A 15,028-nucleotide genomic window follows, 5' to 3' on the forward strand; every position below is an offset into this window, starting at 1 on the left:
CCATTTTATTTTATTTTTTAAATGGATAATCAATTGTCCATATGAATGGATGATACTTTCCTCACTGATCTACAGTGATAGTGCTACCATTAAACAAATTTCCATTAACGTATGGGCCCATGTCCTATTTTGCAATATTAATCTATTTGAGTATTCACAGTTAAGTATCATTGTGTTATATTATTATTTTATCTGGTAAGGCAAATACTTGTGCTCTTTTCTACTTCTTTAAATTGTATTGTCTTCCATATGAAGTTTAGAATAATCTTTTATATTCTTCAAATTCCCTGTATAGTTTAAATTGGAATATCACTGAATTTGGATAATAGTTTGGGGAGAATGCATATTTCTAGTATATTGAGACTTCTTTTCCATGAAAATGGTATATCTTTAATTTACTAAGTTATTAAAATTTCTCTCAAAAAGTCCTACACTTAGTTTGAATATTTACTCCTGGTTATTGTTTATTAATTAGTTGCTATACTGTATAACACCTTACCTTGAAATACATCTTAACATTGCTTATTTTTTTCTTCTTTTTTTGCACAAAACTTGCCATGTATTGGTCTATTTTATTCAAATTTAAGAGTCACCTTTGTACTTTGTTAACTTTTCTCTAGAGACATTGCTTTCATTGCATTCATGTCTTCTCTTATTTTTGTTACCTACATCTTTAGGTTTATTCTGTTTTTCTTTTTCCATTTTCTTAATTCATGCCCTTCATTAATTAATATTCAACCCTTCTTTGTTTATAATCTAAGCATTTAAGGTCAAAATTTTTCTTCTAAATACCAATTTAGCTGATATCCCACAGTTCTGATATGAAGTACAATTGTTAGCTTTCAGTTTTAAGGTTTTCCTCTCTCATTTCCATTCAGTCTATTTTGGTGAATCATTTGGTAATGTGTTTTTTCACTTTCCAAATTCAAGATGGTATGTATGTGTGTGTGTGTGTGTGTTAGCTTTTTTTTGTTGGTTTGTTTTTGGTTTTCATTTGGCTCAATGAATATGAAAGAATAAATGAACAACTATAATTTTCTAAATGTTTTACATTTATTTTGTTATGTAATGACACTCTTTAGTGTTGAATATCAACATTACATAGTTCTTTTTTTTGGTTGATATAGAGACTTACCAGATTTCTTATGTTTAGAAATGCATATATAAATTTTCTCTGCTTTAAAAATTTGAAAATTTTCTCCGTCATTATTTTTTATCTTTTAAATAGAGGAAAGAGCTTTATTCTTTTTAACCTAAACTGACAGTCTAGTATTTTAAATATATCTAGACTTTTGATATTTACTTTTATTACAATCCCAAATGTGGATTTTTCCCTACCATTTTCTCTGGTGCTTTATATTTATTATATAAACTTTTCTATGCTTTGTTTATACTGACATTTGTTTCATGAATTAGTTTGATTTGATTGCATTTTCTTCATTTTATTTTTCCATTCTAATGGCTTGAGTGTTATAGACATCATCCACAATCTTATTTTCCTCAAAAATTCCCTAGGAATAAAGACTGAAATTTTCTGTCACATACCTTTAATCATTTTACTGAAAATCAATGATGATAATATTACAAAATTAACTGTAATTACAGTGTTTATAAATAACATGGTATAACACCACTTACCAAAGGTATTCCAAACAAACCAAACTCCAGCATTCCTGTAATAGACCATTCCATTTGTTCCCAAGAAGCAGTATTGTCTCCTAACCAATGTGCAGCATAGCTTCCAGATCCAGCAAATGTTGACCGGGAGAGAATAAAGCTTCTTTTATTAGGAAAAACTTTTTGTACAGCTCTAAAAACAAAATCAAATTAATAAATAACATTTACTTTAAAATAATATTGATTTTATAAATTCTAAAATCTTAATTTCAATGCATGTATTACAGCTCCTAGAGCCAAGCCATAATATTTGCAACTATTTTATCAATATTTTATATTAATTTTGTATTTAGCTATAAATATTTACTTAGTTAAATACATTCTGATCAAACACAGAGAAAAGAAATCTTCTAGAAAAGATTTAAACTTTGAATAATATTCTCTACCAAATTAAACATGTGCTTTTTATATCCACTCAATATTTGTTTTTGAAATGTAGGATTTAAACCCATTGAAAACTCTTTACAATACAAAATATAGTAATCTGAACTTGAACGCAATACACATTTTTGTGGTTCAATGATGTTAATTATACCTTACGATCTGCATTTTCAAATATTATCAAGCAATGTTGAAATAAAACTAATATACTTGAGAGGCATTGTATTTTGTTTTTAGAAGTTCATCATCCACAAATATTGGCATTATTCATCTTACCACTATTGGTACCTGAATGTTGTTGACAAATTTTTTCCATAATTGGAAAATAATCAGAAAAAAGATACAAAAGTTTAATTCAGTATCTAAAGTTATCCAGAATACCATAGTAAAAATATAATAGTATTCTCATGTGCTTTTTCTATAATATTACTTATATATGAACTATAGTGCTCTTTTTTCTTTCTAGAATTTATTTACTTATACTCCATGACATATAATGCTCTCTTAAGTAAACAAACACTGTGAAGATACTGTATAAAATTTTGATATGATGGTATGATCTGGGACCAAATATGGTTTTGAATTAAAACTTGAATACAGTTAATTATGAGAAAATTTTAAATTTATAGACACAGAATCTGGTTTTTATTAACTATAGCATTATAGGTCCTTATACCATGCTTGGAAAATAGTAGGCAATCAATATATGATTGTCCCCTCCCTTTGTTTTGTATCATGCTCCTTTTTTATATACAAGCAACACATTCCATTAGAGAATTACTTGAGATAATTACGTGAGATAATACATAGAAAGCTATATATTAATTGAAACTCGTCATTTTTTTTTTTGGTTTTATTTATTTATTTTTAACATTTTTATTGGAATATAATTGCTTTACAATGGTGTGTTAGTTTCTGCTGTATAACAAAGTGAATCAACTATACGTATACATATATCACCATATCACCTCCCTCTTGCCTCTCACTCATACTCCCCCATCCCACACCTCCAGGTGGTCACAAAGCACCAAGCTGATCTCCCTGTGCTGTGCAGCTGCTTCCCACTAGCTATCTATTTTACATTTGGTAGTGTATATATGTCAATGCCACTCTCTCACTTCGTCCCAGCTTACCCTTCCCCCTCCCTGTGCCCTCAAGTCCATTCTCTACGTCTTTGTCTTTATTCCTGTCCTGCCCCTAGGTTCTTCAGAACCATTTTTTTCTTCTTAGATTCCATATATATGTGTTAGAATACGGTATTTGTTTTTCTCTTTCTGACTTACTTCACTCTGTATGACAGACTCTAGGTCTACCTACCTCACTACAAATGACTCAAGTTCATTTCTTTTTATGGCTGAGTAATATTCCGTTGTATATATGTGCCACATCTTCTTTATCCATTCATCTGTTGATTGACACTCAGGTTGCTTCCATGTCCTGGCTATTGTAAATAGAGCTGCAATGAACATTGTGGTACATGTTTCTTTTTGAATTATGGTTTTCTCAGGGTATATGCCCAGTAGTGGGATTGTTTGGTCATATGGTAGTTCTATTTTTAGTTTTTTAAGGAACCTCCATACTGTTCTCCATAGTGGTTGTATAAATTTACATTCCCACCAACAGTGCAAGAGTGTTCCCTTTTCTTCACACCCTCTCCAGCATTTATTGTTTGTAGATTTTTTGATGATGGACATTCTGACTGGTGTGAGGTGATACCTCATTGTAGTTTTGATTTGCATTTCTCTAATGATTAGTGATGTTGAGCATCCTTTCATGTGTTTGTTGGCAAACTGTGTATCTTTTTCTGGAGAAATGTCTATTTAGGTCTTCTGCCCATTTTTGGATTGGGTGGTTTGTTTTTTTAATATTGAGCTTCACGAGCTGCTTGTAAATTTTGGAGATTAATCCTTTGTCAGTTGCTTCATTTGCAAATATTTTCTCCCATTCTGAGGGTTTTCTTCTCATCTTGTTCATAGTTTCCTTTGCTGTGCAAAAGTTTTAAGTTTCATTAGGGCCCACTTGTTTATTTTTGTTTTTATTTCCATTTCTCCAGGAGGTGGGTCAAAAAGGATCTCGCTATGATTTACGTCATAGAGTCTTCTGCCTATGTTTTCCTCTAAGAGTTTTATAGTGTCTGACCTTACATTTAGGTCTTTAATCTATTTTGAGTTTATTTTTGTATATGGTGTTAGGGAGTGTTCTAATTTCATTCTTTTACCTGTAGGTGTCCAGTTTTCCCAGCACCACTTATTGAAGAGGCTCTCTTTTCTCCAACATATATTCTTGCCTCCTTTATCAAAAATAAGGTGACCACATGTGTGTGGGTTTATCTCTGGGCTTTCCATCCTGTTCCATTGACATATATTTCTGTTTTCATGCCAGTACCATACTGTCTTGATTACTGTACCTTTGTAATATAGTCTGAAGTCCAGGAGCCTGATTCCTCCAGCTCCGTTTTTCTTTCTCAAGATTGCTTTGGCTCTTCAGGGTCTTTTGTTTTTCCATACAAATTGTGAATTTTTTGTTCTAGTTCTGTGAAAAATGCCATTGGTAGTTTGATAAGAATTGTAGTGAATCCATAGATTGCCTTGGGTAGTATAGTCATTTTCACAATGTTGATTCTTCCAACCCAAGAACATGGTATATCTCTCCATCTGTTTGTATCATCTTTAGTATCTTTCATCAGTGTCTTATAGTCTTCTGTATACAGGTCTTTTGTCTCCCTAGGTAGGTTTATTCCTAGGAATTTTATTCTTTTTGTTGCAATGGTAAATGGGAGTGTTTCCTTAACTTCTCTTTCAGATTTTTCATCATTAATATATAGGAATGCAAGAGATTTCTGTGCATTTTGTATCCTGCTACTTTACCAAATTCATTGATTAACTCTAGTAGTTTTCTGGTAGCCTCCTTAGCATTCTCTATGTATAATATCATGTCATCTGCAAACAGTGACAGCTTTACTTCTTCTTTTCTGATTTGGATTCCTTTTATTTCTTTTTCTTCTCTGTTTGCTGTAGGTAAAACTTCCAAAACTGTGTTGAATAATAGTGGTGAGTGTGGAAAACCTTGCCTTGTTCCTGATCTTAGAGGAAATGGTTTCAATTTTTCACCATTGAGAACGATGTTGGCTGTGAGTTTGTCGTATGTGGCCTTTATTATGTTGAGGTAGGTTCCCTCTATGCCTACTTTCTGGAGGGTTTTTATCATAAGTGAGTGTTGAATTTTGTCAAAAGTTTTTCTGCATCTATTGAGATGATCATACGGTTTTTCTCCTTCAATTTGTTAATATGGTTTATCACATTGATTGATTTGCATATATTGAAGAATTCTTGCTTTCCTGGGATAAACCCCACTTGATCATGGTGTATGATCCTTTTAATGTGTTCTTGGATTCTGTTTGCTAGTATTTTTTGAGGATTTTTGCATCTATGTTCATCAGTGATATTGGTCTGTAGTTTTCTTTCTTCGTGACATCTTTGTCTACTTTTGGTGTCAGGGTGATGGTGGCCTCATAGAATGAGTTTGGGAGTGTTCCTCCCTCTGCTATATTTTGGAAGAGTTTGTGAAGGATAGGTGTTAGCTCTTCTCTATAATTTTTATAGAATTCGCTTGTGAAGCCATCTTGTTCTGGGCTTTTGTTTGTTGGAAGATTTTTAATAACAGTTTCAATTTCAGTGCTTTTGATTGGTCTGTTTGTATTTTTTATTTCTTCCTGGTTCAATCTTCAAAGGTTGTGCTTTTCTAAGAATTTGTCCATTTCTTCCAGGTTGCCGATTTTATTGGCATATAGTTGCTTGTAGTAATCTCTCATGATCCTTAATATTTCTGCAGTGTCAGTGTTACTTTTTCATTTCTAATTCTATTGATTTGAGTTTTTTTCTTCTTTTCTTGATGACTCTGGCTAATGGTTTATCAATTTTGTTTATCTTCTCAAAGAACCAGCTTTTAGTTCTATTGATCTTTGCTATCTTTCCTTATTTCATTTATTTCTGATCTAATCTTTATGATCTCTTTCCTTCTGCCAACTTTGCAGGCTTATTTTTTGTTGTTGTTGTTCTTCTTTCCCTAATTGCTTTAGGTGTAATGTTAGGTTGTTTATTTGAGATATTTCTTCATTCTTGAGGTAGTTTCTCTTGCTGTAAACTTCCCTGTTAGAACTGCTTTTGGTACATCCCATAGGTTTTGGGTCATCATGTTTTCATTGTCATTTGTTTCTGGTATTTTTTGATTTCATCTTTAATTTCTTCAGTGATCTTTTGGTTATTTAGTAGTGTATTGTTTCACTTCCATGTGTGTTTTTTTTTTTTTTTTTTACAGTTTTTGTCATCTAATTGATATCTAATCTTGTAGCACTGTGGTTGGAAAAGATACTTGATATGATTTCAATTTTCTTAAATTTACCAAGGCTTGATTTGTGACCCAAGATATAATCTATCCTGGAAAACGTTCCATGAGCACTTGAGAAGAAAATGTATTCTGTTGTTTTTTGGATGGAATGTCCTATAAATATCAATTAAGTCCATGTTGTTTAATGTATCATTTAAAGCTTGTGTTTCCTTATTTATTTTCATTTTGGATGATCTGTCCATTGGTGAAAATGGAGTTTTAAAGTCCCCAATTATGACTGTGTTACTGTCGATTTCCCTTTTTATGGCTGTTAGTATTTACCTTATGTATTGAGGTGCTCCTATGTTGGGTGCATAAATATTTACAATTGTTATATCTTCTTCTTGGATTGATCCCTTGATCATTATGTTGTGACCTTTTCTGCCCCTTGTAATAGTCTTTATTTTAAAATCTATTTTGTCTGATATGAGAATTGCTACTCCAGCTTTCTTTTGATTTCCATTTGCATGGAATATCTTTTTCTATCCCCTCACTTTCAGTCGTATGTGCCCCTGGGTCTGAACTCTGTCTCTTGTAGACAGCATATATATGGGTCTTGTTTTTGTATCCATTCAGCCAGTCTATGTCTTTCGGTTGGAGCATTTCATCCATTTACTTTTAAGGTAATTATTGATATGTATGTTCCTATTACCATTTTCTTAATTGTTTGGGGTTTATTTTTGTAGATCTTTTCCTTATCCTGTGTTTCCTGCCTAGAGATGTTCCTTTAGCATTTGTTGTAAAGCTGGTTTTGTGGTGCTGAAGTCTCTTAACTTTCGCTTGTCTGTAAAGGTTTTAATTTCTCTGTCGAATCTGAATGAGATCTTTGCTGGTTGGAGTAATCTTGGTTGTAGGTTTTTCCCTTTCATCACTTTATATGTTCTGCCACTCCCTTCAGGTTGCAGAGTTTCTGCTGAAAGATCAGCTGTTAACCTTATGGGGATTCCCTTGTATGTTATTTATTGCTTTTCCCTTGCTGCTTTTAATATTTTTCTTTGTATTTAATTTTTGATAGTTTGATGAATATGTGTCTTAGCATGTTTGTCCTTGGATTTATCCTGTATGGGACTCTGCATTTCATAGACTTGATTGACTATTTCCTTTCCCATGTTAGGGAAGTTTTCAACTATAATCCTTCAAATATTTTCTCAGAGCCTTTCTTTTTCTCTTCTTCTTTTGGGACCCCTATGATTCGAATGTTGGTGCATTTTATGTTGTCCCAGAGGTCTCTGTGACTGTCCTCAATTATTTTCATTCTTTTTTCTTTATTATGCTCTGCGGTAGTTATTTCCACTATTTTATTTTCCAGGTCACTTATCCGTTCCTCTGCCTGTTATTCTGCTATTCATTCCTTCCAGAGAATTTTTAATTTCATTTATTGTGTTGTTCATCATGTTTGTTTGCTCTTCTGTTCTTCTAGGTCCTTGTTTCTTGTATTTTCTCCATTCTATTTCCAGGATTTTGGATCATCTTTACTATGATTACTCTAAATTCTTTTTCAGGTAGACTGCCTATTTCCTCTTCATTTGTTTGGTCTGGTGCGGTTTTGCCTTGCTCCTTCATCTGCTGTGTGTTTCACTGTCTTCTCATTTTGCTTAACTTACTACGTTTGGGGTCTCCTTTTCACAGGCTGCAGGTTCGTAGTTCCCGTTGTTTTTGGTGTCTGCTCCCAGTGGCTAAGTTTGGTTCATTGGGCTGTGTAGGCTTCCTGCTGGAGGGCACTAGTGCCTGTGTTCTGCTGGATGAGGCTGATACTTGTCTTTCTGGTGGGCAGGACCGCAGCTGGTGGTGTGTTTTGGGGTGTCTGTGACCTTATTATGATTTTAGGCAGCCTCTCTGCTAATGGCTGGGTTTGTGTTCCTGTCTTGCTAGTTGTTTGGCATGGGTTGCCCAGCACTGAAACTTGCTGGCCGCTGGGTGGAGCTGGGTCTTAGTTTTGAGATGGAGATCTCTGGGAGAGCTCTTACCATTTGATATTACGTGGGGCTGGGAGGTCTCTGGTGGTCCAGTGTCCTGAGCTCAGCTCTCTCACCTCAGAGGCTCAAGCCTGACACCAGGCTGGAGCACTAAGACCCTGGTCTTCAACTTGCTGAGCCATCCTAGAGATTTTGGACTTGCTAGCCTCCATAACTGTGTGAGCCAAGTCCAGACACTGGATCAGCAGGTACCTTGATCTTGGATTTCCCAGTCTCCAGAACTTTTTCTTTTCCTTTGTGCTTAAGTCTAGTTTCACTTGTTCACAGGGGGCTCAATGCTGAGGCCTCACACCTGGCCCTTCAGACCAGAGTTCCTCCTATGAAACAACTGTGCTGACACCTCAGCTTAGGGTCCCATGTGCAGAAGCCTGAAACTCTTGTTTTTTAAAAGTAAAGACTTGTTTTAGAAGCACCATTCTCTCAGGCCAATTGTGAATTTCATGCTTAGAGCACATATTCAGAGATACCAAACTGAATCAAACTTTGGAAGGAAAATTTCAATTTATGAATTAAAAAAGAATCACAGTTTTATTCATATATCATGTAGTTCTTGATAACTAAGTTTCAAATCTGTGAATATTAGTAAAAGAGGAGATGCTTTTAATGCCCTAATTTTTCACCATGAAAATATTATCTTTCTTTGCTTTCCTACTCTTGTTATTATCCACTATATGTAAATTACCAAATATGTTTCTAGACAATAAATATTAAAGGGCTTTCTGAGTGAAATTGCACTTACTTCTCTGTGGCTATAGCCATACTGTATCCATAGAGGCTGTGAACATCATACTGTTTCCCCCAGTGTTGCACAGCATCCATGCAAATTGTTTTGGAATACAGGATTTTGTCAAGAATATCTTAGAAAAAAATATAAGAAATAATTTCTTAAGAAATATTTTGCCATTTTAAACTTTATAATCCTTACGTGATGTGCTATGTAATACCATATTTAGTTAAAAAGTAATGAAAGACAACAATTTATGCTAAGTTCCAGTTGGGTCTTCACCTTTTACTCTTACTGATTAACAATTACATTTGCACATACAATAATGAATACCCTGTTACCTAACTTCAGTAATAAATAAATCTATGGAGAAAATAGACTTTAACATGCATATAGAAATATATATATATATATATATATATATTTATTTATTTATTTATTATAAATCATATAACTATAGACCCATTTGAAAGCTTTATAATTTATTTAAATATAACCTAATTCCACACATGTAGACCTGTTACACAATAACAAATCATTTAAATCTCTGCTTTTCAGTTTTTATTGTGCTTTAATTTGCAGGCTTATATTGTACTGTGATAATTATTGTCATCTTTCTTCAGATGTCCTTATAATAATCTACTCCCCTCAGAACACTTCTTTTTCTTTGGTGAAATTTTTTTTACCAATTTTATTGATGAAAACATGCTTTTTGGAATAAGTGAGATGTAACTATTCACATCAGGTACATCTAATAACTTCAGAGACTTAAAGCAAAGTGCTCAAGGAAAAAAATTGATCACTTAAATTATGATTTCAAACAAATTTTGTTTCTTTTCATTAATCATTTAATCATGGGCAGTTCATCAGAGGTAAAGACAAATCAATAATCTATACCAAAATTTTAAAACATGCTCCTTCTCTTAGACATAAATATTTTGGCCAGAAATAAAACAAAAAAATAAACAAAATACCACAGTTATTTCAGGGTCTCAAAATTATATCAAAGTTTGTGATTTAGAAATATATGCTACAATTTACCAGTAAATAAAGATAATTATTCTCAATTAATGGTAAGGAGATAGTTAAATGAAATTTACCAGGAGTAAAAGCTGGGTAATTCAGTTTGTTGTCACTGCATCCTTTCTTTGAACCATGAATAAAGCTGGAAACTTCATTCATGTCCTGAATGGATGTAAGATAAAGAACAGCAGATTTTAAGTAATTCTAAATCATATAAGCAGAAACTCTCTACTTGTTTGTAAATATTTTATCTAGGGCAACCATGATGTTCCTCTGCTCCTAGAAGACATATATAAGCTACCACCCTACAAACAAACTTGCTTAACTATTCTCACTACTTGATTCCAAAATACTTCCATCATGAACAAGTCATTATAGTGAGAAAAATAATATTATTTGTTTTTTCATAAATGTATATACCAGATAACAGAGGTATCTTAGGTGGGATTAAAGGATTTTATACAACCAAAATGTATGTGATTTACCTAACTTTAATTATACATATAAAGCATTAATTATATTACATTACATTAAAAGTATTAAGCAACTGTCTTTTCTAAATAGTTGTATCAGTCTTCTCACTGTGAGCCTATCATTGTACATATTTCCAGCACATTCATTTATTCAACATAGTTTATTAATTTCAGCTGGCATTTATCTAGTTTCTATGATGTGCCTTGCTAGCAGCTAGGCACAACACTTTTTGCCTAGCTCACAACTCCTACACTTTCATGAGAGGATGAAAGTGAAAAAAGTCAAACAGCATTTTAGTATTCTAATGAAAATGGTTATGAGCTTATTGAATCCTTGGAAGAGTCTCAGGGAATCCTAGCGCTCCTGGGCCACATTATGAGAACCAGTGACCTAAACATCTCTTGGAGTCAGAGTTGTGGGGTATTGCATTTATGGATTTTCTTGCCTTGTAAACTGAAGCCCTAGTATTGTCTTGCTGTTTACTAGTTCTAGTCCATAACCAGTTAAGTAAAACCTTTGGACTAAAAAAGATTATTCATATAAAATCATACATTACACTACACATGCTCAAGAAATGTGTATGTCTTCCTCCATCTCTGTTAATGGCACCAAAGAATTTTTGAGCCTTATTTCCCACATCTCTATAATACGTTCTCTCTGCTCTCACAAAGGCATCACACTCATTCAAGTCTCTCGTTAATTTTGTTTTCCTCAGAAGTATATTCTCTTTATCACTCTTCCCTTCTCCCATCAAAATGATGCCCAGATGGAATTAATGTGAGAAATGAAGGCTGCTCAAGGGAGAAAAGAATAAATTCCTCATTGTGAAACAGATTTTTGTTTTCTTAATAGCCACAAAGGACAATTACGTAGTTATTCTAAAGTACACATTGGGGTTATTTTACTAAAATTACCTGATGTATTAAATTCAATTTTGTTGTCCTATGTCCAGTAAAATTAATACAAAGAGATACTATAGTTGTACAGCCAATAATTTTAGATGAACCTAAGTATTTTTTCTTCATGAATGTACCAACTGAATTAAATTCAAAAACAGCTTCAACTACTGAAACTCATAAATGGAACTGAGTTGCATTATTTTAAATTTTAAGAGTCTTTTTCTAAACCATTTTATTACCTCTTGTATATAATATTCACCAAGGAAGTACAAGGACAAAACATTTAACTCTGAAATTAATGTTATTCTATTTTAACTAAGTATTTGCAAACTTGAAATAAAATTCACAAGCTCTTATAGCACTCACTCAAAATAGACTTTATTTTATGTAATTTAAGAATAAATAAAATAAAAGAATTTAATAAATGTAATATAATAATAAAATAACTTAAAACTTAATCACTTTTACATGATTTTAACCATATTTAAAACAAATAAAGCATTTAATATTTGATTATTTTTTATTAAAATGTCTATTTGACAAGATTATATTATTAATAGGTTAAACTACTCATAATTTAATAGAATTTATTTGTATCTCTTTTAATGTATTTTGTATTTTTGCTTCTTTCAAAATTCTGAAAATATTTTTCTCTAACCTATTCAAGGATTTACGTGGTGTTACACTTATTTAATGTCATGTGAAAGTGAATTTGATTAGTATTGTCAATATTACAGCCAGTAAATTCAAGCATTGTAAGTCATGAGACAAAGGACTCAGTGGATTGACAGTAATAAGTACTCCTACAGTATCATTAAAATCATCTCAAGTCTAGTAATGACCATTTCTAGGAATTATCAATACCATTTTTAGGGGTGTTTCTTTAAAATCCATTGAAAACTGTATAAAAGTCTGGTGGCATTTCATAACTTCACTTTTAAACTAAATCTAAATAACCCTATTTTCAAAGAAATTTTTAAATAACTGATTTTTTTCTAAGAATCCTATAAAATGTACAGATAATATATCCAATTAAGCCCCCAGTTATTGGGATATATGAACGTGTTTGGATATATCTTCTCAATGAATTTTAAGTTTCCCAAAATTATATATTAAATTATTAGACTTCTTTATGGAAGAATTCTCCTTGTTAGATTTTAAAGAATAAAATCATAGTAACAAAATGATCACAAAAATATGCTTATTTTTTCAGAGAAATGGAAATGTTCTTTGAATTTTAAAAATACTAATGTTTTTATTTTGAAATCATAGCATTAGTCTTAATTATACCAAATACAGTAGGCTCTTATTTTTCAAATATTAGGAGATTATCTTAAGAATGATACAAAAAAAGAGAATTCAACCATAATGTGTGTTTATATGCAAAAATCTATTTTTCAATTACAATTAAGCTCATATCATTTCCCAAAATTATTGTAATATTTAAACTTAAAATTTAAAAGCATTAGCATTGAATCTAAATTAAAAATCTAGAAAATTATAAAACTAAAAATTTGACATGAAAATAAAATATCATCAGTTAAATTATGCTGCTTTACTATATATTCATTCTGTCAGAAAAAATAATCTGAAGAAAGAAAAAGAATTTGAGAAACAACCTAGCAGTAGGGTTTGGCAATTATTCAGGTAAGAGCTAGAAGCAGAATATTCACTGCTTATACATAGCATATATTAATTCAGTGATATTTAGTGAGCTTTGAAATCATACTGGTTATCATAAGCATTAGTCAAAATGCTTTATCATAACTACTCTGTTTTTCTCAGATGCCCCTCTTCTTTCCATCCCTCCCTCTCTTTGGAGATGAATCATGTATTTCAGTCTTCAGTGGATGTAGGAAATGAAGTATATTCTCTATATATAGCACAGTCAGATTCTTTTTCACTATTTCTAAATGTCATTTATACTTGTAACTCTGCTCTAATGGATTCAAATTTTTCCTATACAAGAAAAAGAATGAAAGAAAAGAAAGAAAAATAAAGGAAAGAAGGAAAAAACGTACTTTTAATTTAAATTAAATAATATAATTGAAATTGGAGGTAGAATTAAAAACAAAATGCAAGAGCAGATTGCAATTTTTTTGTTATTTCTACCAGCAGCTAGGTATCAACACTGCAATCTCATTAATTTTGTGTCAAATAACAAAGCCTCTCCATCTTCATTCTATTACCTTCATAGGAATTCTGACGGGTATGCTAACCTTCTACTCAACTCCACGTTTTCATGATGATGCAAAATAAACACTTGTAATTGATTGAATAAATAAATAAATAATTTAAATGATGACTGAATTAATAATGAGAACTTTAGGGAAGTAGAGATACTGTGATTGAAACAATCAAAAAATTTAACTATTCCCAGATATCCATTATCTTTCCTTCCAAAATTCTGTACAGTTGTAATACCTTTGAAAAACATCCCTCATGTTCTCTCTGTGCTCAAGATTATTAGATATTTTTTTCTGAAATATAGAATTCTGGGATCACCAAGTAGTTTCATTCCCCAAACATTGTTACAGTTTCCTTAACAAAAGACACTAAATCATTGACTATCATCAGTATTAGTCTAAATTATAAACCTACCAGCAGGCATCAATAGCTACAGATATAAAACTTCATCCAAAGAAACTTTTAAAAATTAGTGTTTTCCTTTAATAACTTTACCAGTAATCTAGGATATTATTTGTTTGTTGTTGTTGTTTATCTTGAGATAAAACACTTAACCTATTGCCAATTTTGATTTGTTCCACTTAATAACTTACTAAAAAGAAAGTTTCTAAAGGCTGAGGGCTTATTTAAGTCCATGTTACTGCAGTTGCTTGACTACTGCAGACTTTAGTAAAAGTTTTTGAAGTTACACTACTATAGGTTAATCTCCAAATTTTGTTAACTCTTTTCAACATAAATTATTAGTCATAAAGGTACAACACCTTAGTGACAGAAATGAACTTTATCCTATAAAGTATATTACTGGATAAGAAAAATCTCAATTTACAGTTTTTAGTTTGTATTCTTTTTCTGACCCATGAACATGACAGGTATGATATTTATACATTCTAGAAAAATATAAGAACATTATTTTTATGTTCAATATGTTATAAAATATTTTTTGTCAACTTAATAATAATTTTTATGAAAAAATAATTCTATGCTCATTGTCCAAAATCATAAGTCTAAAGTAACTACTTACAATCCAAAGTCCATCATAATTCACTTGTTGATGGAAAATACTGCATTCATTTGCCCACCATTCTATGCAGTTTGGATTAGTGAAATCAGGGTATACTGTTAATCCTGGCCATACCTGGAAGAATAGATCATTCACATATATACATAAATAAAAGGAAACATAAATAAATGAAAATTCAAAAATTAATGAAAAATTAAACTGAGTGAAGAAGAAGAGTAAAAAATTATTGAAGTTATGACATTGTACTTCTTTATGTATATGTGATCCATGCACCATCTAT

General features: G+C 31.7%; 1 protein-coding gene across 1 annotated transcript in view; it reads right to left on the reverse strand.

Annotated features, from left to right (window-relative positions):
- SI (sucrase-isomaltase) overlaps nucleotides 1-15,028 on the reverse strand; it is a 97,857-nt gene that overhangs the window by 58,275 nt on the left and 24,554 nt on the right. The window contains exons 12-15 of the mRNA XM_007197556.2: nucleotides 14,749-14,862; nucleotides 10,245-10,329; nucleotides 9,160-9,277; nucleotides 1,639-1,810 (exon numbers count right to left, since the gene is read on the reverse strand). Of these exons, the coding sequence (XP_007197618.2) occupies nucleotides 1,639-1,810; nucleotides 9,160-9,277; nucleotides 10,245-10,329; nucleotides 14,749-14,862 (489 nt within the window). The remainder of the gene's footprint in view (nucleotides 1-1,638; nucleotides 1,811-9,159; nucleotides 9,278-10,244; nucleotides 10,330-14,748; nucleotides 14,863-15,028) is intronic.

Source organism: Balaenoptera acutorostrata, chromosome 4 (assembly GCF_949987535.1).
Source record: "Balaenoptera acutorostrata chromosome 4, mBalAcu1.1, whole genome shotgun sequence".
Classification (NCBI taxonomy): domain Eukaryota; kingdom Metazoa; phylum Chordata; class Mammalia; order Artiodactyla; family Balaenopteridae; genus Balaenoptera; species Balaenoptera acutorostrata.